Source organism: Podarcis liolepis, assembly GCF_965112155.1.
Source record: "Podarcis liolepis genome assembly, chromosome: 6".
Classification (NCBI taxonomy): Eukaryota; Metazoa; Chordata; class Lepidosauria; order Squamata; family Lacertidae; genus Podarcis; species Podarcis liolepis.
The window spans coordinates 76276960-76300621 of record NC_139559.1 but is presented as its reverse complement, the minus strand read 5'-3'; the positions used below and the strand labels follow the sequence as shown (position 1 = coordinate 76300621).

At 43.7% G+C, this 23662-nt stretch overlaps 2 protein-coding genes across 5 annotated transcripts in view; both read right to left on the bottom strand.

Annotated features, from left to right (window-relative positions):
• Positions 1–23662, bottom strand: part of LOC310710274 (uncharacterized protein) — a 982430-nt gene that overhangs the window by 462635 nt on the left and 496133 nt on the right. The gene's annotated exons all lie outside the window — the stretch shown is intronic.
• The window catches only part of BCAR3 (BCAR3 adaptor protein, NSP family member), an 85093-nt gene that overhangs the window by 6639 nt on the left and 54792 nt on the right, over positions 1–23662 (bottom strand). For all 4 annotated transcript variants that reach the window (XM_083511049.1, XM_083511050.1, XM_083511052.1 and 1 more), the window contains 5 exons: positions 15026–15169; positions 10097–10539; positions 8954–9054; positions 6611–7242; positions 749–864 (listed from right to left, as the gene is read on the bottom strand). In XM_083511049.1, the coding sequence (XP_083367175.1) occupies positions 749–864; positions 6611–7242; positions 8954–9054; positions 10097–10539; positions 15026–15169 (1436 nt within the window). The remainder of the gene's footprint in view (positions 1–748; positions 865–6610; positions 7243–8953; positions 9055–10096; positions 10540–15025; positions 15170–23662) is intronic.

Here is a 23662-nt window from a genome sequence, read left to right as displayed (position 1 = left end):
TTTGCCAGTCAGACCATTCCGTGCAATGGGTCTCTCTCTGATCTGGAGCAGGAAACCATGGCAACCACATGGTTGGCTAAAAGCTCTAAACCACTGCATGCAACTTTTTGAAGAGGAGGGGCGGCCTGGTGGCTTTGAATGCAGACAAGGTATTATTCTGTACGCCTCAAAGGAGGCTTTCACAGTCCCTGAAGAGATGTTTTGCACTTAAGATTATCTGTTCCTGGGATTATCTGTGCTGGCGACATGTGGGAACATAAGGCATTTAGTTTTTCAGGTCGTGCTACAGATCTTTTTGGACTTATTTCCTGCTTAAGAATACCTTCCATTAAAAAATAATAATACTTCCCTCGATATCATAGTTTATTTACAAAAACCTGCTCACAGTTCATGATTAAATGCTTCCCAACCCACCCCCGCAATGTTGGTGTCCATGTAAACATGCTCAAAAGCTAATAATAATAATAATAGGTTCGGATTTTTCCTTGAATAGTCATTTTGTAAAAGGTGCTTAGCCTCTTAGCAGCCCACCAAAATCACACCCTATCACTGAGAATCTATTAGTATGTCATCCATTAGGAATCTATGCCATAATAGATAAATATAGTGGGAGGAAAGGCAGAACTGACAAATACTTTTTTTACAGAGAAGAACAATGAACCCCTGACAATTTTCCTCGGCAGCCTGATATTTTCCGCAGAGCCTAGAAGGGGAAGGAAACTTGCAAGGTAGCAATAACAGCGTTTACCTTTCAATTATGTCGAGGCGCAGTTGGTGTCCATACGGCAGTGTAATAAGTTCCAGGCCTGAATTCACTCCCATGGTTCTCCTCATCTCTTCGGAGACCTCCAGTATCCTAGCAACCTGTCAAGTGCAGCAAGAGTGCGGACGGAATGAGTCAGGGTGGAGAGAAGGCAGCCTGAACATCAACCAACATTTATGCTGAAAACCCTCAGCAGCCCCAATTGCTCCTTTACATGCCAGAGCAGCTACCATCCAAAGGCCGCCAGCTTGCTCAAGCAATTCCTAAAACGTAAAGCAGCTTCTCTCTCGAAGGGACACACGATCGTTCCGTTCAAACGCTTCATGGGGATCCAGTGTTGGTTATACAGAGCTCCTGCTAGGGTTGCCAACTTTTCAGCCTGCAACTGCAACTGTGCTTTCAATAGCTGCTTTTATCAGATGGTGACGCTTGCCTCCACACTGTGAAAGGGTTCACCTGTTGATTTCTACACATGGGTACTTTTAAAGCGACAAAAGAGCAGGTCAGTTTCCCTGCTCCTCCCAACCCCCAGTCAGCTGGCAAACCCCCAAGCTCCCCCTTTCCTTGCTGTTCCTCATTCCACTGCAGCCCACCCTGAACCTCAAGAGCTGTTCCCCATAGACAAAATTCCACTGAGGTTCCCTTCCATGGTCCTCGCTTGGGTGGAACTGTTACCAAGCTCACGGTTCCTTTCTCATCTTAACACTTAATTCTTTTTGCAACGAATTTCAGCATGTCAATAAGACTGTTTCTCTAGTTGAATTAGTAACTTTTAAAAAAGCCAAGCAAATGTACTCAAGTTTATAGATTTCTACTGCATACAGTTTAAGCTATAGGTTTGTTTCAGCTGTGTTGGGAAACAGTAATCAACAAAAATTGTCCATTTGAGCACAGCTTAATCCTAGCAGGCAGTCCCAGGACATGGTATAGAAAAGGCACACAATGGGGTGTTGTCAAACATCCCAAGAGCTGGCCATGTTGAAGCTACAGGGGTACTACCAGAGAGATCTCTGTGTGAGATCCTAAGTTTCATCATGGAAGGTGGGTTACAAGCATAGGAAACAGTGGTATGGCTTTCTCATTTACCCTAACTACAGGTGGAGAGGGAGGCAGAGAAAAAGCCCAAACAGAAAGGCAGCAATCTCTAGGCTTGCCAGGGGAAAGGTGAACCAATCAAGAGATCAATCTATGCTAGGATTTGTTTAACCTCCCGCACAGGAACACAACACATTTGTTGCACTAAATGACATGAAGCAAAGCAAATGCACCTCAAAAGGTGAATTTAAAGCGGTTTATTAAGGCCTGACGTGTTTTAAGTCAGACAGCTCTTCTTCAGGGCTAAACGAACCCCTAAGGAATTGGGTTTGGCTGCTGGCGGCTGTCTTGATTAAACTGTTGCCCACAAGTCAACCGCTTTGAAAAGCACTTGAGCCTTTCAATAAACTGCTTCAAATTCACCTCCTTCCTGCATTTTTGTAACCCTTCTGCTAATTGTTGCCATCCACTGGTCTCAAGGGACAACGGAGTGCATCTCCAGTGGTAAAGTCAAACCACTAGAGAATCACAGCACCTGCTGTGGCTGCAGAGACCTCTAACTCATAACTGCTGCGTTACCAGCACCAAAGTGACCTCTCCAGGGCATAAGCCTGGGCAATGCATATGGAAGTCCTGGGCTGCCCAAACAAGTCCTCCCTCTCAGCCTCATTGATGTGGTCCAAAGGAAAGCAGAGCAATATGTTTGGCACCAGCTTGACTGCAGGAGTTGCCAGAAGGAGGTGTACAAGGTGCCACCCAACCACCTTAGGGACTCCACTCTGGATTTGTATAGGGTTTACTCCTTAGCCTTTTCTTCTCACAAAGATGTCCCGCAAGGCAGAGGGTCTCTGCTAATAGTAGCCATATTATACACAAATGCAACCCCACCCATTCAACCCACATCAGTTGGAGGTGACATGACCCTCGCTGCTAACAAAAGGGGCATACTGGTGAAATACAGTGGTACCTCGGGTTACAGATGCTTCAGGTTACAGACTCTGCTAACCCAGAAATAGTACCTCAGGTTAAGAACTTTGCTTCAGGGTGAGAACAGAAATCGCACGGCGGTGGCAGCGGGAGGCCCCATTAGCTAAACCGGTACCTCAGGTTAAGAACAGTTTCAGGTTAAGAATGGACCAGAACGAATTAAGTTCTTAACCCAAGGTACCACTGTAAAGAGGTGTATGCACAATTGTCTCTTCCTTTATGACCACCATGTTACTGTGATTTAAGTCACTTGTGCATACAGGAGGTCCTGTGTGAGATCGTCTGGGTTAGCCATTCACCCCCTTCCCAAGATCATCACCAGGAGATGTGTTACAGCAGCAGGCCTGTGACAGCATTGCCAGCTTTATCACCAACAGATAAGGCAAGAGAAACATCTGGCACATTTTACAACATCCGCCAGAAATCTTTGATGAGTCATAATGGCCTCATATTTTACAGCATCATCGTCATGAGGGACCTCTAGCCCCTCTGGGCTGCAGGCAGGTGGCACTAAGTGTCATTAGTAATATTACCCTCACTCTCTCTAATAACGGGACCCAAATGCTACTTGGCTTAACCAATCTCATCTGGAGACCCTCCTGTGACCAGGGCAAATGCAACGTCAGGAGACAGGCAATTCCTCTAGTGCCCGGTTTAAACTGAACATAAATATAGATTAAGCTCTCAGAGTGGAGTGCTCTAAGTAATGAGGAGAGTGCCGGAAAGGTCCTCACCGTCCCTCTTGGTGCAATGGACTGCAGCTGATGCCAACTTGATTTACAGAATCCTCAAAGAAGCTGTTGATTCTAACAAGCCTGTAATAGCTTTAGGGGGAAGCATTCAAAGGAGTGTCACTGAACCGATGACAGCAAGAGGGGAGATAACGCTGTGAAGCAGTGTGTAGATAATGCCATTTGACACCTGGGTGGTATCAAGCAGGGATTCGAAGTAATGGGTCATTTTCACAGAAAGTGAGCGGGGAAGATGTGCTGCAGCACAAAAGACTGCTTTTAATCCCCATCTCCCAAATAAAAACAAAGCTTATCCCATTAACTTAGGGTGTTTCCATATAGCAAACTCACCAGCCAACTGTTGCCTCTAAACATGAAACAAAACCTAGAAGAGGTACTTGTGATCACAATAGCTTGAAGTGACCACTGCAGGTTTGTATACAGCTGTTGCCATATCTTCCCACCCTGCCAGTGGGATAGGCATTTGGATAGGCATTCGTCAGCATGGCTCTTGCAGTATGCAATGTGACCAGCCCATAGAATCACAGAATTGTAGAGTTGAGAGAGATCCCAAGGATCATCTAGTCCAACCCCCTGCAATGCAGGGATATCAACTAAAGCACCCATGACAGGTGGCCATCCAACCTCTGCTTAAAAACCTCCTCCAAGGAAGGGAAGTCCACCATCTGTTAGAATCTCCTTTCTTGTAACTTGAATCCATTGGCCGTACCCTCCAGAGCAGAGAAAGCAAGCTTGGTCCATCCTCCATGTAAAAGCCCTTTAGATATTTGAAGATGGCTATCATATCATCTCATTTTTTTAAAAAAAAATCTCCTAGACTCCCTGTGGCATTCCTAGTGGTATCTATCACAAGGAATCCTGTCCTCTGCAAAAACCTGCTGCTTAAATTGGCAAACTCTAGAGCCCGCTCCCAAGTATACCCCAAACAACTGCCAGGAGGGTCTAAATTCTTTGTTGCTACAAACACAGATAGCTTCACTTATTTCAAAGACAGCTCCGCTAGAGGGCAGAGTTAGCATGCCAGGAATCTTGGATCCAGCTGCTGTGGAGTCTATGTAGTTATTAGCTACCTTGCTGCCTGACTGCATCCTGGGACAGATACATGGGGAATTGAAAGTGATTTGGGCTTTTACCAAAACTAAAGTGAGATCAATACTCCTACAATAAATGAGCATTCCTCTCTAGCTCTTGCAGCCTCTTCTGCCGATACAATGCACAAAACTATTTCCTGGAGCTCTGCTGATTAGCACGACTGCTGTCTCCTGAGCCATTATGTCTTTCACAGAAACACAGCCACCTAGCCCAAGCCCTTCTCTCAAGACCAGAAATCCTTTAAGTTTCATCAGACAACGTTGAGATTCCCACCACCTCACCCCAAGCAAACAACATGGTAGCGCTCCTCTTGTGCAGACTTGCAGTCAGTTACTCGCCCAGAAGGAAGCGTTTTTATATAGTGCATCCACTTCCTGACAGACACAATTCCTTCTGGGCAAGTAACGTGCCAGAAAGCACTAGCCTTGATCTGTCCATATATGAATGCAGCCACAGTCAAATCATCAACGGCACCAACCAGCTGAGCTCAGAGGAGGAAGGTCTAAATTCAGCTCCCTTCTGCCCCTCTAATTGCTATGATTTGATTGAGGCTACACTGTTCTGGCTGCTAGGTCGAACCTGGAGTCAAATGCGCTGCATTATGCTGTTCTGCATTGAGCGTGCAAAAGCAGAAATCAAGCACCATGTGTTCTGTGGCTCAAAAAATGCCTTTCACCAGAGATGAGTTGGTGCACAGGCTGCATGAACCCTCTCCGGCCACACTGTCCTGCTTGTGTTAGGGTCCGTGTTGGATTACTGCAATGCACGTGTTATGCGAGGCTGCTTTTGAACAGCATTTGAAAACTTGCCACTGGTCCAAAATGTGGCAGCAATAATAAGAATATGTAAATATGGATTGATAATGGTGGAAAATATATATTTACAATAGGTTAAGATCTTGAGTAAGGATAAATGTTAGAGGGCAAGGACTTGCTGAATTAAATATCTGAACTGGAATACAAAAAGGGAGGTGTGAGGAGGTCAGGAAACTAGTGAATGAAGTATAAGATATGAAAATATTGGCTCTTTTTCTTCTTCTATTTTTTCTTCTTTTTGTTAACTGTTTTCTATTTTGCATTTTTCATGTGTTTTGTTTTTGTATTTTTGTAGTCTTTCTTGTTCTTTTATTAGGGTTATTCTTGGTTTTTATTTTCTATGTTTAAACTTTGAAACTTTTTTTTGCTTGTAAAATCTCAATAAATATTACCTTAAAAAAAACAACAAAAATTGGCAGCAAGCGGTGGAACCAACACAATAATTTTAAAGAACATACTGTACACATGTAAAGCACAAGAGAACCCTGGGAACTGTAGTTTCCCCTCATAGAGCTATTACCTCCCAGCACCCTTAACAAACTACAGTTTCCATGGTTCTTTTTTTTTGGGGGGGGGGAGTCATGTGCACTGGATGTACTTTAAATGTATGGTGCGGATGGGCTCCTTGTCATTAAGAAGGATCCGCCACAATGAAATGCCCTTTTCCTAGGTTACTGGTTTAGACAAATTCCTGGTCTGATCTAAAATGGCTACTACTCTTGAAAGGACACTTCCCTCTAGCGTTATTTACCATATTGGCCGGAATGGAAGACGCACCCGCAAATAAGCTGCACATTTAAAATTCAAGGTTTATTTGTGGGTGCAGCCCACCTCCTGGCACTACCTCCCCAAGCCAGTGCTGGGGGAGGCTTGGGAGTGGTGGGTAGGCAGCAAGCCACTGCCCTGCGCTCCTGGGCTGCTCTGGGGTGGGGGGAGAGCCATGCAGTTTTGCCAGCGGCCTCCCCCCATTCCCCCTTCCTTAGGAGGCTTGGGAGCAGCGGGCAGGCAGTGCGCTGCTTCCTTGGGGGGGGGGGGAGCTGCGCATTAAGGTCATGAATATAAGCCGCTCTTTAACTTTTTACGGCCCAAATTTGGGGGGGAAGTGTGGCTTATATTTGGGCCAATACAGTACTACTACCTTTTTTTAAAAGAAACAGACAGTTTACCTTGCAGTCCATTTTAAGCATATGCAGAGCGATTCTCTTTGCACTGTTGTTTGTGAACAGCTCCTTCACCCTTTTCAGCATGGCTGTCTCCAAGGGTTTGTTTTCCAAGGGAAGGAGCTTGGACCCAAAATCGTTAGGCCTGAAACTGGAGACCATCTCAAGAACAGGCGCGACAAAGACGCTGCTCTCTCTGCACATCTCCGTCTGGGCCACGAGCGGGTCCGCAGCGCTCAGCAAAGAGTCATTGTCGCCCAGGATCAAGTAGCTCCTTTTGGAATGCCTGGATGAATGTGTCCCATTCTCCCTCGTTGCCAGATGCTCTACAAAGCTGTCCTTCTGGCATAAAGGTTGCTTTGTCACCCCGCAGTCTGTGGGAAACGCTGCGTTCAATTCACAATACAGGGCCTCCGAACCGTGCGGTGGCCTCAGAAAGGGGACTTTGCTGGGCTTGGGCGGAGGCCTGGGGTACAGCTGGCTGTCAGAACCCCTGAGAGCATCGATGAGCTGCAACTCAGAGGCAGCTCTCCGGAACATCTGAGGGCTCAGTGCGGGCTCACTGCCTGTCCTGAATGCTGGCGACTTGGGACAAGGGCTGGTTTCAACTTCAGTTCCCTGAGATGGGTACCTTGAACCTGGAAGTTAAAAGGAGGAGGCAACACAGGTTAGGAGCTACCAAATGGCAAGGGAGCAGCGCTTGTCAGGGAGACAGAGAAGGAAGAAGACTTCCAAAATCTAGAATCACATGCCTTGGCAAGAAATGGCAGGCTTTCCTTCCCATCCCAGTCATTGCACAGGTGATGGGTGAGCAAGGTGTTGAAAGGCCGCAAGTGTGGCTGACCTCAGGAGTCACTCACGCAAAAGGGTATCACAAGGCAATCTACCCCTGTCAGGTTTTCACACACTGAAGTGGCCTTGTGAAAGTGTTCACTCAACAAATTCCTGGCTGTTTTTTGAAGGGTGGGGCATGCAGGCAACATGCAGCCCCCAGGCCCATCTTCCCTCCTCTTCTGTGCGCTGCAATGTACTCACATTCGAGAACTGGAGTCCCCTGAAGAGCACAGAGCAGGGAGGGATGCATAAACCAGTCATTCTCTGTAATGTCCTGGAGCTGAACAGAGAGGCGTACTAGGCTCCCTTGTGCCCTTGCTAGAGGAGCTGAGCCAGAGTGGAAAGGCATGATTTTTGCACCCCTCTGGGCCTGCGCCCTTGGCAATTGGGCCAAACCCTAGGTACGCCCTTGTCTGGAGAGGCAGGAGGGTTCAGAGAGAAAGAAACCGGGTTCTGTCAAGCCAAGCAGGCCTTGCTCTTCAGGCAAGTGCTGCATTCTTGCACAGAGGCATCATTTCCATGCTGGACTTTTCATATCTGAACATAATGAATATGTCACCCCTGGAGCTAATTTTGTCAACTCATTATTTCCTTGGTTAAAGTATTTGTTTGTTTGTTTGTTTTTCTATCCTACCCTTCATCTGAGGATTTCATGGCAGTTAACACAAATACACATACCATAGTTACAAACCAAACAATATATTTGGGATGCCTTGCATTCTTCCCAATGCCACATACTTAAGATGCATAGTTTAGAGACAGTGAAGCGTAAAGCTCCACCAATATACAGGTCCTCCTCCCCCCAAAAAATCAGAGATATACAGAGCAGCTGCACTGTCACATTATTCTGCAGTGAGTATGATAATGTTCCGGGCTGTACAGTCAGAAGTGGAAAATCTCCAGGGCTTGGAATAGGAACTGGTTTGTAACTGAATCTGATGGGTAAGAGCAGAAATGAGAGCTTGTGACTCACAAGAAATAGCCCCGCATTTTGCACGGAAAGAACATTTTCCGAAAAGGGAACCTGAGTGCACAAGGAGTTATGACAGGAATGGATTTCAGAGCATAGCTCATGTAAAGCTAATTGTTTCCAGAATGCAGGAAAATACCTACAAAGACCTTTAAGGCACATGCAAATCATTGTAGATGCAAAGCTCCAGGTGGCATGTGAGATTTTGCTGAGGGCAACTTTTGCTAGATGGAAAAAGCAGGGGGGGCAGGAGGGGGGCAATGTCCCACACTCTCCAAAGTCTTATGAGGCAAGTCCAGCCAACACTCCCACCTCTTGTTTGGTTCTTCAAAATTGGGGGATTGAAGAGAAAGGCAGGGATTATGCAATGAATGGGTGGCATGTACTTTACGCACACACAATGTGTTTGTTGTTTTCTTGTGCCCAGACAATAAAAAGTGTACAATTCCCCAAGGACATGTTTAAAACAGAAGCTCAATGAACAGCAGCCCACCGCCGCAACACCCTCTGTTTTGCTCCAAACACATAGCTCAGGTGACACATACTGATGGGCAGGTAGCTTTCCGACTGGTGAGCCTTCAGGGGGAATCTCTTCTCCTGAACATGGTCCAAGCAGGCTGGATGGCTACCACTTTTTTCTTTGTTTCTGTAAAGGGGAGGAACGTCACAATGTTAATTCATGTTAATTAATTTTTTTTATGTTCTCCATTACGCCTCTGCACACACACCATACTTTTTGAGCCATGAGCTGCACATCCCTGCTTGATCTCTTCATTGCCAGGCCACCAGGCATCTGACTCTCTTGACTGATGATCCCAAAGCACAAAACCACAAAAAAGTCTGTCTCCACCACCATGTCTATAGACATGGTATATGTCTATAGACATTTTCACTCTGAACCCAAGCCACCCTCACAGGATTGTTCTGAGGATAAAATGGGGTGAACTTGGTGAGCAAAAGGAGTGATATTAATGAATGTGGATTTAGTTGATTTGCAATGCTACTTAAAAGCAGTGCTAGGAACAAGGATGTTTGGATCGCTAGAACCTTAAACAGCTGGAGGATGGGGGGAAACAGGGAGATGGACTTGTAACAGCAGCACTGGGCGTGGGGGTGCCTAACCTTTCTCCCAGCAACAGAAATCACTGCCACAAAGCTACTAATAGGCTCATTCGGGGTTGGGGGAAGAGATAAAAACACAGGCACCAGCCTTTTCCCCAAAACAGGGCTAATAGATGTTTTAAGAGCAAAGGGTTGATAGATTTTAAAAGAGAACCAGGCAGGGAGAAAAGGCTAAAGAGCCCTTCCCAAGTAGTCGTAGCATTTATTAAATTTGCATACCAGCCTATACCTGTAGATCTCAGGGCAGTTCACAACATAAAATTACAGTATTAAAAAGTATGGCTTCCCCCAGCCATTTCAGACAAACCAAAGCTGTTTTTTAGGCTTTTTTTTTAAAAAAAAAAAGTCAAGAAACCCAATCATGGATCTTCCACACAGATCCATGAGTACAGATGGGCTCCCCTTGGCAGACAGTTGCTCTTCAACATGGAGTGTGATGGGAAGGGATAGAGCTTCCTTGATCATGTATACTCTCCTCTCCTCCCTTGTATAATTAGAGCCACATTCTGATCTCCTGAGTAGGGCGTCCATCTCAAACTCTCACAGATGCTGCAAGATAGTCGTACCTTAGAAGGTTTCCTCGGGCTGAATTCTGCTCTCTGGCCTGGCGAGTGCACATATTAAGGCTCAGTCTTTTTGGAGTTTCCACTTTTCCTTCCGGAATGCTGCCCTCCCTTTGCAGGGCTGGGGAAGTGCCATATTTTTCTTCCAGACACCTCAGTGGGAGAGTCCTGTTGATGGGCTGAAATATAATTGCCCCGCTCTGCTTTGAGATTGGCCGGCGGTTCCCCACATAGCACCGGACCAGGCCAGGGATGCTGTCGAAACTTTCGTCCTCAAATTGGTACTGAACACGGCAGTAGGCTTCGTTGAGCCTCAAGACGGTTTTGTTGATCTTGAAGTGCTGAGAGGTGTTTTTCCATTGACAGGTAAGGACAAAATTCCCAGGGCTTGAGAGAGAGTCCCTGATCAAGAAATCTCCATCTCTCTGAACAAGGCTTTCAGACACCTTTAAGAGAAAATCAGAATGAGATTAGCCACTATTGGACAAGTGTACCCTTACTTTATTTTACTGAAAGCCTCAGCGTGTGTGTGTGTGTGTGTGTTTAAAAGTTACAATGCTTCGTTGTAATCTATCACAAAAGTTGTTGCATTTAAATAAAATAGCAAAACATTAAATATATATCCCAGAGCAGTGTTTCCCAAACTCAGTCCTCCAGCTGTTTTTGGACTACAGTTCCCATCATCCCTGACCAATGTTCTTGCCAGCTAGGGATAATGGGAGTTGTAGTCCAAAAACAGCTGGAGACCCAAGTTTGGGAAACACTGTCCTAGAGTAACCATTCCCACAACCTGGTATGAGTTGTAGTCCAGCTATAGTTCTGGAATAGGACTATACCACTATTCAACATAGTCAGCTAAGTCACAGGCCCTTCCCCTTTTCTGAGCTTCCCATACAGTTTTTCCATCTCAGTGATACGGAAGACTTCAACCTGGCACTCTTGTCTTACGGTTATTGTGCTTAGGCTCCAGTGCCTGACAAAGATAGTTCAAACTGCTACTTTTAAATTTGGACCTTGCAAAAGACTAAGATCAGCTTCACAGCCCAAATTCTGATTAGCCTAGGAATATAAGTAGAATCCATAGGATACCCTGTCACAGTGAAGTTAAATTCCTACCCTTGTTTATATCTGGAAACAAGGCCATGGAATCCTTTGAAGCTCTGGTAGGCACCTGGCACCCCAACATTAGGAAAGGGGTTCCTCATTCACAACTTTGAATTACTGGGCACACTGAGATCTGGACTGCAAGCCAAGACACCTCCATCCCTTCTTGCTAACACTGAGGTTATGGACACATTACAGGCTTAAAACACAGCTAGGTTTTTCCTTTTCTCAATTAGGATGGAAGAAATCGAGAAATGCATAAAACTGCGGTATTCCATAAGGAAAGACAGGATAGATGTGGGTTGTGGGTAGCATCATGTGCACACTGCTTCCTATACCAGTGGTGGGAGCGCACTGGATGCAGAGTAAACATGAGTGTGCATGCAGCCTGAATAAGGACTGTGAATGGCTCTCTCAATAAGAACAGTTGAGTGCCATGTGGTCATGTACTGTACTCAACTGTGTACTGCTTAAGTAGTCAGAGAGTGTCTCATTAGCCTTAGCATCCCACTGATTCACTTTGTTTTCAGCTCAGATGAGGATACCTGCTGTGTTTTCAATCCACCTAACACAGCTAATTATGAAGGCCGTAGCCTGCAGGAGCCCAAACCGCAATAAACCACAAACAGTTTAAGATTCCACACAACAAAACAAAGCCTTTTTTAAAGCTGCTACAAAACAAAGATAAAATACGCTTCTGGGATTTTTACGGGCACACCAAACTGTAATCTGCAAAGGCAAAATAATAATAAAAATCATGACGTGATCGGAACACAAAGAGCTTTCACATCCCAAAGCTAAAAAGATGCAGAGCTGTGTGACTACACAATGCGGTCAAAGCCAACGGAGCTTACAGTGGCTCTCTCTTTCCAGCTAGTCTCCTATATTCCCAAATTGCTACATGTCAGGGACAAATAAATTGTGTGAATATAAATTAATATACAATTATTTAAAAGAACCATAAACTGCTCAAGCAGCAGAAGGAACACTTGTATAATGAAGGAAAGTTTAATCCTTTCCCCCTTTGTGGTGGTGCCCACTACAAAACTGCTACTGGTGTGTGAAGAACTTTGCACTAAATACATCTATCTGTTTCTAGCTTCAAAGGTGGGATTATCTTCCTGGGATAAATTCCTGTTCCCACTAAAAGACACGGATAAGTATTCTGCATCCAGGACAGTGAGGTTTCCTGCTTGCATACTGCTTAAGTACATTAATACTAAAATATTAATGGAAATGCTATTGATTACAACAGAGATGCTTGACTTCCTTCTGGCATCAATATTTGATATTTTAAATGTTTTCCCCCCTTGAAACAATTTCTGAAATCTTAATTGTACATGCAAGATTTGTTTCTTTGCTATACAGTTGTAACTTGGAAGTCAAACGGAATCTGTTCTGGAAGTCTGTTTGACTTCCAAAATGCTCAAAAACGAAATCGCGGCTTCTGATTGGCTGCAGGAAGCCGCGGAAGCCCCGTTGGACGTTCGGTTTCCAAAAGAACGTTTGCAAACCAGAACAATCGCTTCCGGGTCTGTGGCGTTGGGGACCCAAAACGTACAAGTTACAGGGCATTCAACAACCAGGGTATGACTGTATAGCCCAGGGGTTGTCAACATGGTCCCTGCTGCCCACTAGTGGCCGTTTCAGGATTCTCAGTGGGCGGTAGGGGGTTCTACCGCACAAGCTGAATCCTCCTTCCCTCGAGCACTGGTGGGCGGTAAGGAAATTCTACCATCAAGAAAGATGCATTAGGGGGCGGTAGGTATAAAAAGGTTGACTACCCCTGACATAGCCAAACCAGCGCAGTAGCAAGTGGCTGTGTCAGAATAAATGCATTCTGAATCTGAGTGAGTCCTGCTGCTGCTTATCCACAGCTGAGGGCAAAACTAGACATAATGGCCAAAAGCACCAACTGTAGCAGGCTGCATTTCACCACCTTCTCAAAATGGCTTGCTGGAACAGGGCCTTCTCGGTAGTGGTGCCCACCCTGTGGAATACCCGCTCATCAGATGTCAAGGAGATATACAACTTTTAGAAGACATCTGAAGGCAGCCCTGTATAGGGAAGTTTTTAAATGTTTGATGTCTCACTGTGTTTCTATATTTTGTTGGAAGCTGTCCAGTCAGATGTGCGGGATACAAATAATAAAATTATTATTATTATTAATTATTCCTAATCTTTCATAAATGCAGCTTCTTCTGCACCCACAAATGAATTCTGACACTCCCTCTTTTTTCAGTTACAAAAATAAAAAATAAAAATAAAAAGCAAGAGATAGTTAGAATGGCAACTACGGTAACGACCAGGTTTTCACCCATGAAAAAATGTGCAAATGATGGCATTTTGTATGTATTTATGGTGGGATTTTTTCTGGTAAGCACAACTTTAGAAACCTCGCAAATATAATTGGATTCACTCTGTTTTCTCTAGATTGTGCCCATTGTCAGAAAGTATCCTCCACACAACCAAAACCGTAGCTGGGCTAAGGTAGAACTTTTTATTTAAATTGACCCTAAAAGTGACCTCATCAATGCCTTTCTTCAGTGGGTTCAATATACTGGCTTTCTTTACCGTTATCTGGCACAATTACTCATAACTCAAATTTTTTAGGGCTCTCGTCTTTTTCATCAGACAAGCTTTAGCCAATAAGCATGTACATCACATGGCCACCAGATTCTGCTATCTCTGAATGCTTTCCAGGGCTGATATCCACAGGGAGGCTCATAACTCCAGAGGTCTGCACTTTGATGACTAGCTCATGCTGTTTCAGTTGCATTAGATTAAAATAATAATGTCTGCTTTCAGACAGATGTGGAAACGCATGTAAATATGGTGAAAACCAAGAAAAAGCAATGTGTTGCTTAATGCTTTAAAATGGCCTCACATGTCCTGATTCCCAAATTATCATCATTATAACATTATTCCGTTTCCAGTAAGGATCAAGCAATTTCTGTAGCTAGAGCATACATTATGTGCTCAAAATCTTGCTAATCGGTAAACCAGATTCCTGCAATCAGGGATAAACGAAATAAATTAGAAATATCTGGCTGATTTTTACATAAATTTAGTCACATTTTCCAATAACATGGATCTCTCTTCTCCAGGATAGGACTGGCAGGGAGCAAGAAAGGAACAGCAAAATTATCAAAGCTGTGAAAGCTATCAGCTTGCTTGTTTTTTTTATAGTAAAGATTCTCAGAATAGATTGGAGTGTCAATTTCTGTGCCAGAAAGGAGACATAGCGGTTGTGTGGCCAACTCTCTCATAGCTATATTCCCAGCTATACTTAAAGCATCTCCTGGGAGTTTATTTTAGCATTGAACCTCTGGTGATATAATTGGGTTCAAAAACTAACTAAATGACAGTTCCTGCGAGTCTCTTTAAGATAATCTTTATATTAAATAAACAAGCTGAGGGATAATTACAGGGAGAGTAATATTGGGATCTTGCAGGTTTCCTCCGTATCATTTGCGACCGCTCTAAATGGGTAGCAGGCATGACTGAACTGGATCTAGGCTCAGAGTCAGGACGGAGATAGGTTTCTGCACTTCCCTCTATATATGCAATTCTTCCTCCCATAATAACATCCTCAGGTTTTCACTTTTCTTTTCCATGCTCCATAAATGCTGGATTTGAACTACTGATCACAAGCGCATTCATAATAAATTTGAACCGATTTGCAGAAGAAGAAGAAAACCAGTGGTGGTGGTGAAAGACTTGAGATAGAATTGTGAAATACCTGGATTTAGTAAGCAAGGAAGAAAGAACAGGAAAAGAAAACAAGCTGGCAGAATTACCCAACAGAGAGACCAAAAAAGGACACACCTGTCGTGGAATACGTCCATGATACCAGGCATGGCTGCGCAGATCTTCACTGCTCAACTGGAGCTCCTCTTCCAGCTCTTTCTTGAGTTTTTCTGGGGAACTCTCCATACCCAGCCTGTCCATAACATGCTTTTCCTTGGAAAACTGCAAGAGGGAAAGAGAAAGGAGACTTGATCACCCCAGGCCTGACGGAACGCCTTATCTTGCTCAAAACTTTCATTCTGCCCCATGTGCCATGAGACTCGCAACAAGCCAATGAAATCCGCACGCCACGTTTTACGAGCCTTTGATCCCTAAGCAGTATTTGTGGAAGCTCCTGCCAGGTGAGAAGCTAGGTAATGATTACATGCTGCAAGGTGATATTGTAAAATGTCCCACCTGGATTGCTTGCGATAATAACTGGCGTGCCTGCTGAGTCATTTCTGTACCTTTGCAATAATAACGCTTTATGGAGAAAGGAATAAAAAGAAGATCCCAATTTGGGAGAGCCATAATTGCTCAGTCATCAGCCATGTGCTTTGCATTCAAGAGGCCCCCCAGGCTCAATCGCTGGCATCTCTACAGGAGGGCTGGAAAAGAGTTCCTGTCTGAAACCACTGGAGAGCTGATGTCTGTCATTGGACAATACCAGCTCAGTATAAGGCAGCGCCAGCAGACAATTCCATGTTTTACACAAGTTACACATTATTGCTAAATGATTATTGCCAAAAAAGAAGAAAAAGGTGCATCAAAAATTGATTCATATGACCCTGCAAAGTACACCATAATCACATTGTTTTCCTTTGTGACACCTCCTGCAATACCTTCAGCAACAATTTAGCTCTCTCTCCTAATCACTTAGGCTGGTTCGGACCCCATCTGCATATAAAATAATAAACGGGCTTGGGTATATTTCTGTTACAAAGCTTAAAGTCATGTATAGCACAGGGTGTTTGTGGTTTGGCTTATTTGTGGATGATCCTTATCAGTTTTACTTCCTCCTGTGAAACTGAGCCTTGTCAATTTCACTTTCCCACTTTGGACTGCAGAAGCCAAACGGAGAAAGCTCAATTTTCCAGCAAAGGAAACTGCCTTATACTCAGTCATACTACTTGTGTGTCTACCCCAGAACTGTCTACCTTGACTCTAGAGTCTTGGGCTTATGACTTTCCCAATTTCTTTATCTGGCAATTCCAGAGACTGAATCTGGGAATTGTACAAATAACACACTCTACATTACTGAAGGTAAATAGGTACCACTGCGGCGGGAAGGTAAAAGTGTTACCATGTGCTCTGGCTTCCTTCACGGTGTTCATTGCGCCGGAAGAGGTTTAGTCATGCTGGCCATATGACCCAGAAAGGTGTCTGTAGACAAATGCCGGCTCCCTCAACCAGAAAAGCAAGATGAGTGCCGCACCCCATAGTCAACTTTGACTGGACTTAACTGTCCAGGGGTCCCTTACCTTGTCCTTTACCTACACTACTGAGCTATGGTCCATCCCTAGAGCTCACTCCAAAGTGCCCCCTTTTTTAAAAGAAAGGGGGGAACAAATAAAAGCCAGAGGGGGTTACAGTTCTCTCTCTCCCCCCTCCACAATAATCCAGCCTCCTATCACCTATATCCTGTCCTAAGTGTAGCAGTGTTCCATATTAGGGATTATTAGGAAAGAAAACATATTTGGCTTATTGTATACATTTCTAGTCACGACATATTTTTTTATAAAAACAGTGCAGAGCAAATGGCAACCCAACGCTATCGTGTTTAGGGATTTTATTTTATTTTTAATATATAAAAAAACTACAGAGATACAAGCTACAGTGGTACCTCCGGTTGCAGACAGGATCCGTTCCAGAGGTCCGGTCGGATCCCAAGGTTTCCGCAACCTGAGGACCGCTTCTGTGCATGCGTGCACGGCGAAACCCGGTAAAATACTTCCGGGTTTGTCGCGCACACATCCTGAAGTTTACGTAACCAGAGGGTTACGTAAACGGAGGTACGACTGTACAGATATATAAAACTATTTGTGGTGTGGGCACAAAGATGTTTCTCCCCCTCTCTTGGGGGTCATCCAATGAAAATGATTGGCAGAATATTCAGGATGGACTCAAGAACACACAGACAACCCATAATTCCCTTACAAAATTTGTTGCCACAAAGAAATTATGTCCCTGAGCCACAGTTGTTGGGACAACACTGGGAGATGTGCTGAAAGCGGAGCAATCACACAATGCCAGTTCATTCAGTACACAACTTAGATGAGACTGTTCTCATTCACATTCTCAACACACCACCCTCACTGTGTCAAGTAGCTCTCTCTCTCTCTCTCTCTCATCATCATCTTCCCTTTCGACAGGGCTCTGGCTAAAATATCCCCACAATTCTTCTTGGCATGATGTCAGCGACCTGTCCAATGAGAGATTCTCGTCTCTGGCACTCTGATTAAGGATCAGCTGCTTTGTTCTTCACGAACACTGAATTAGGAGATGCAGGGTTAAATTAAAAGATGTGGGAGCTGAGCTTAATCCCTCATCTTTGTTCTCTCCCCTCCAGTCTATGCCTGCTCCTTTAGTTCAAACAGACAGCTCACAAGGCTTCAAGCAGCATTTTAATTAAGCCCAGCTGGCTCTCTTGCTGCTATTATTGCAGATTTTGTTTCAAAAAGAAGGTATCCGTTACAATGATTTGTCCCCTACTCAGACATATTTGCTTTCTTTTCAATCTGGACTGTTTACATTTTGCTTTGTGTGCTGTGACCTGGTCCCACAACACAACCAAAAACTGAAGAAACAGAAAGCTCTCTCATCAAATCAGTGACTGATGCAAGAAACTGGTCCTGTGTTTCCCAAGACTCTGCTAGTCACACACAGTAAATAATAGTAAATTCCTGGGCACGCTACAGCATTATTATCACATGGTCTGATCCCTAAAGCCATTTTCACAAACAACACTTAAAAATATTTATTTTTTTAAATGCCCATCAATTTAACAAAAAGGCCATGTGCACTCACTCCCCCCCTCCCCCAGCCTGGTCCTCTTTTCTAAAAAGAAAAGCAAAATATTGCCTGTCTCTAGCCTTAAAAGGTACTTTCACAGTGTCTATCACTTGTCTATACACACACACACACACCTATATCTGTATCTATAAATCTGGGTATCTGCAGCAGCTTGCTGGTTGCTAAATAAATCCTTGCTTGCTCCTTCCAAAAACAGCAGCACGAATAAAGCAATGCAGAGTTGGAGACCCCATTGACTGTAGAGCGTTACCATGCAACAACAACAGCAGAAACATTCCCCTCACAAATGGCTGTGCATTTCTTCTTAGTAACTTGGATGAACCCCAAGGCCTCAAAGTGATGTGACTGCGACTCTGCGGTACTTGAGAAAGACCAAAGGATGCAAGTTCTCATCCTCCAATCTAGGTTTTACTATGAATGCTCTGATCTTGAGAGCTCATCCTCCATTGTATGCACTGTAGGAGGCATTTGCTACAGACTTCCTCGTTGTGCTGCTCCCTTGTGCAGCTAGTCTATTAAACTACCGGTAATTGGCCATACCGTTAAGAGGGCATTGTTCTAAGTGGAACATTGCCAAGAAGAAAGACTGTTGTTCTTAGCTGACCTTTTTAATGCGATGGGAGCCAAGGCTGGCTCTATTGTTGATTTTCCTCTTGTGTTTCGCTTTCAAAGAGCAATGCTTTAAAGTCAGGGGCCAGGGAGAGCATCACCAAATGATAGCAGTTTATATACATGTATGATGCAGGTTAGGATAAGGTTGCCAGATGTCCCCGTTTCCTGGGGACAGTCCCTGGATTTACAGCTTTCTCAGAATTCACATGTGCATAGCAATAAGTGTCCCTGGATTCATTGAAAAAAATCTGGTAACCTTAGGTTAGGCGCCTACCAGAATTTAGAAATACCATTTCACATCACTGGATATTTATTTCTACCAAGTTAACTTTGACCTGAAACCCCCCCCCAAAAAAAGGAGTAGATCACTGCCAGTTTTTAATTGTGTGAGTAGATTGCAGTCTCTTGGAAGTTGGTCGTCATCATGGCTGCAGGAATAAAACAGGTCTTCCTTTTACTGACCTGATAGTAAATACATTTATTTGTACCATTTTGTTGTAAAAAAGGATTAATATTTCTCTCTACATAGTAAGAATGTAGTGCCTCATCACAATCCTGGATTTGCATGAAGTCAGGACAGTAAAAAGGAGCACAAGAGAAGGCTGGTTCCACAAGAGCAGTTGCCATGGTATAGGAACAAGAGAGAAGGGACACTGAAATGGGGGAAGTGATGGTTTAAAACAACAGCAGAAGTTTGAGTAAAGCAGAGATGGAAAGGACTGAGAGGAAAATGGAGACGATGGCCACACGGATGTTACTACCCCAGAGATGGAAGACGACAAAGTCCCTACCAGAGAAGAATGGCAAACTGGGGAGGCCTGGCCAGATGGGTGGTATATAATTATTTATTTAATTTATTAATTTATTAATTTTATTATTATTATTATTATTATTATTATTATTATTATTATTATTATACTATGCCGAAATGGCAAAACTGACCAGAAAGCTCAGGAACCAAAAACACCAAAATTTTTATAATGAATGGGAAAAATTTATAACTTATCCGGGAGACCACTGTAAGGAGATGAAAACATTAGCAGGATTACAACACTTGTAATGTTTCAAATATTATGGACAAAATGGAGTGACATAAAATATGGATTACTGAATAATATGGAGTTGAATGGGTTGACAATAGGACCCATGGAGGGCAACGTGGGAAGTCCAGAGATTCGGATGAATCTCTAAATATGGATATGCATTTTGTATTGTTATAATTTTATACTTGTAAAACCAAATAAAAATTATCAGTAAAAAAAAAGGACAGAGAAAATTGTGGGTAAGTGCTATGGAATATTTGAGTGTTTTGCATCCTTCTTCTCTCACACATAAGGCGGCTGAGGAACGGAAGTAGGAGAAGCTTGGGTAAAGTGAGAAGGGAAAGACACTGAAAGGGAGAAAAGTGGCTGTTTTGAACAAGGCAGAAGTTTGAGTAAAGCAGGGGTGCAGAGGCACTGAGAGGAAAGTGGCAGCTGTAAAAAAACAGCAGAGGTTGAGTAAAGCTGAAAGTTCACATCATATTGAGCTGATAATGTTGTTTCCTCTCCAACATTCACATTATAATCTGTGGTGCAGAGACAATAAAGCTGAAGGTACAATTCTCAACAGTTCCTTTGTCTTCCTGTCTCCCCTCCCTTTTCAGTCTTGTGTAAATCATGCCCATATTACACACTACTGTACATTACATGCATTCACATTACATTGCGTATACAAGTTTTACCCTCAAGAAAGGAATCAGCCAGGTAAGCAATTGAATCAGCCTTGAACCAGCAACTGAACCTGCTCTAAATGTCAGAGCTCAGCCTTGGAAAATCTGAAATGATTGGAAAGTGCTCCTATACAAGGCAGCTTAAACCCAGGCACCTCTCGCTTTTTAAATAAAACACTCCAATCTCATAACACTCCAATCACAAAACAAATACTCCAATCTCACAAGAAGTTTCTTCACCCCACCCCCAAATTATGAATTCCGTCTCCCAGATTTAGAAAGTCTCCAGATTGCCATTATTTTTCAGGAGGGATTCATACAGATACCAAAACATGAACAAAGGGTTGCACAATTTAAGTGCATTAAAGTACTCCAGTGGCCTACCCCAACAAATCCACTTAAAAAAAAGCAACCTAGCCCAATGTGTGGGGTATAAATGATGGTGGTGGTGGTGAAAGTGTTATGAAAGTGACAAGGAAATGCACTGTGGGGTGGGTGGATGAGTAATCAGAACCTGTGTAAATGCGCTGTAAGCAAATCAGGACAAATGCAGAATGAAGGGCCACTGGTGTATGATCACTCTGTAAACAAAACAGAACAAATGCCCAACAAAGACCAGGCATTGTACAACCAGTGTGTAAGCTTTGTGCAAGCAAATTGGGAACTGATGCTGAATAAACAGGTCATCTGGAGGAGCCCTTCACTGAAAATAATCTCATTTTATTTTGGGTTTGTTTTTTCTCACAACAACAACAAAGCCCCTGGTGAAATAAAAGAAAACAAGACAGTGACTTCAGTTTTTTTGTACATAATCTCTAGTCTCTCTCTCCTCATTAGGGGAATGCATTAGCAATCTTCTCCATCTCTTTCGTAAAGTATTATTTACGTCTAGCGTAGCTAAAAGGTTAGTGTGGCTTCCTGCTCTCTATGATTAAAAAAAAAGGAAACCTGAAACCCTGATGAGATTTTGAGTAAGCTGTTTGTGCAACTTTTTGATGTCCTCTGCCTTCCTAGTAGGCTATCAGCCTTTCCTGCTGCTATGCATAGAGCCCTGGCAGGATACACTGAAATTAACCCCAGGAGCTGCCAGTCAAGGGCTTCTCACTTACAGGAAAGACCTCTGTGAGCATATTTCACATTTATGATGAGACAGAATGCAGCATATTCAGAATACTCTCTGAATCTACCTAAACTACTGATCCTACAAATGCCCACTTAGGAACGGCTTGCAGTAAAAAGTAGCAAAATACAGAAGGCAAGTAGGCCAATGAGCCTATTATAATTTAAATAGCAAAATACAAGAAGAAACTGAGCATACTATAAGGTTGATGGGGCTGCCCTAAAAGCTGCTCCAGAAGCTGAAGCATGAGCCTATTGTGCTCATCTTATCGTGCTCTTAAAGCAGTTGCATTGGCTGTTAGTAAACTAACACACATGGTTTTAGTCTTGTCCTATAATGTCCTAAACAACCTGAGACCAGAATACCTGAAAGAGTATCTTCTCGCTTACTGCCCCCCATGACTGCTACAATCAGCTGATAAGGCTCTCCTGTACTGCTGTCTGTGGAAGTGTGATTGACATCAACCAAGCAGAAGGGCCTTTGCTGTGGTGGCTCCCTTATTGAGGAAACATCTCCCCTCAGAGCTTAAGCAACTGCCCACAATGATAATGTTTATGCACCTTCTAAACACACCTCTGTCCTCCCAAGCAAAGTCACCATACTTTTAAACCCTTCCCTGAGTTCTAAGGGTTTTTTAGCTGTTGTTATTTTAATGTTAAATATGTATTTTAAAATTGATGTACACTACCTCATGATTAATGTGTGAGGCGGTACAGAAATGTTTTCATAAATAAGCAGCAAAAAAAACCCTCAACCCGAAATAAGGGTAGTCCAAATGACAGCTTATGCCCACAAGAGACACAAACAGCAACCTGCTTACTACAGGTCATTCCCCTTTGTACCATAACTGCTGCACTGTCTCTGCACAGACAAGAATATAAAATGATGTCACATAATTATGAATATTCATTTGGAATCCACCCTGACTGTTGTGCTGCCAACTTCTAAGAGAGATGGGAAAGAATTTGTGGTAGAGGCTCATGAGATCAAGAGCAAGACCTTAGAGGATTAAAGACAAAGCTTTGGGAGGGTAAAGGGGTGGAGCTCACGGTACAAACATGATGCTCATCTAAGGCAGAGGGCAGCCAATGTGGCACCTTCTAGGAGTTACTGGATTATAGCTCCAAATATCCCTGACCACTAGCGAACAGGGGTGGGCTGATGAGAGTTGTGGGCCACACCACCTTGAAGGCATGTTGGGTATCGCTCATCTGAGGTGCATGGCTATTCCATGTGCTTTCAAAGTCCCCTGCTACCATGAAATAGGGCCTAGCAATATTGGTTGGGCATGTAGAAAATAAAAAGCTATCCCTTGCAATCTTATTGGACTACAGTGGTACCTTGGGTTAAGTACTTAATTCGTTCCGGAGGTCCGTACTTAACCTGAAACTGTTCTTAACCTGAAGGACCACTTTAGCTAATGGGGCCTCCTGCTGCTGCCACACCACCAGAGCACAATTTCTGTTCTTAACCTGAAGCACTATTTCTGGGTTAGCGGAGTCTGTAACCTGAAGCATATGTAACCTGAAGCGTATGTAACCCGAGGTACCACCGTATAACATTTCCCCAGCATCAAAGTTTATACTTCCAAGGCAGAAAAGGCCTGAAGGACAGGGATCAGGTCTTCTAGGGCTCACAACCAATAATAATATACAAAACTATCTAAGCTCCACAGCATCCATCAAGCTTCACAACTATATTCTTAGTGTGCTTCTATTTAAACTAATGTACTGGCTCTGGTCAGAGCTAAGATCCTGCCTTACAATCTTGTCAGCACAGATCTAGCTGAGATTCCTGCATTGCAGGGGGTTGGACTAGATGACCCTTGGGTCCCTTCAAACTCGTATGATTCTGTTATCCATTTCAACTTATATCCTCAGAGAGCAAAAGTTGAGTTGCCATCTCTGGTCCTCTTTTTCTATGCTTACAAATGCTTTAAAATAGAACTTTATTGAACATGAAGCAGCAGAGATCTCAAGAGTTCTGCAGTGCATAACCAGCCTATTTTGAAGAGCTGGGAGCCTCTCAAATAGAATCTTATTTCTGAACAGGGCCAGATGGATTTCTATATAAAAATAATGTCCGTCCCCCCCATCCTGTTTCCCCAGAGGACATGTGGATTGGGTCAATGGAATGTTACCATGACAACATGCTGCATGATTTTAGGTATTAGGCCATTGTGCCAAGATAAACAACGTAG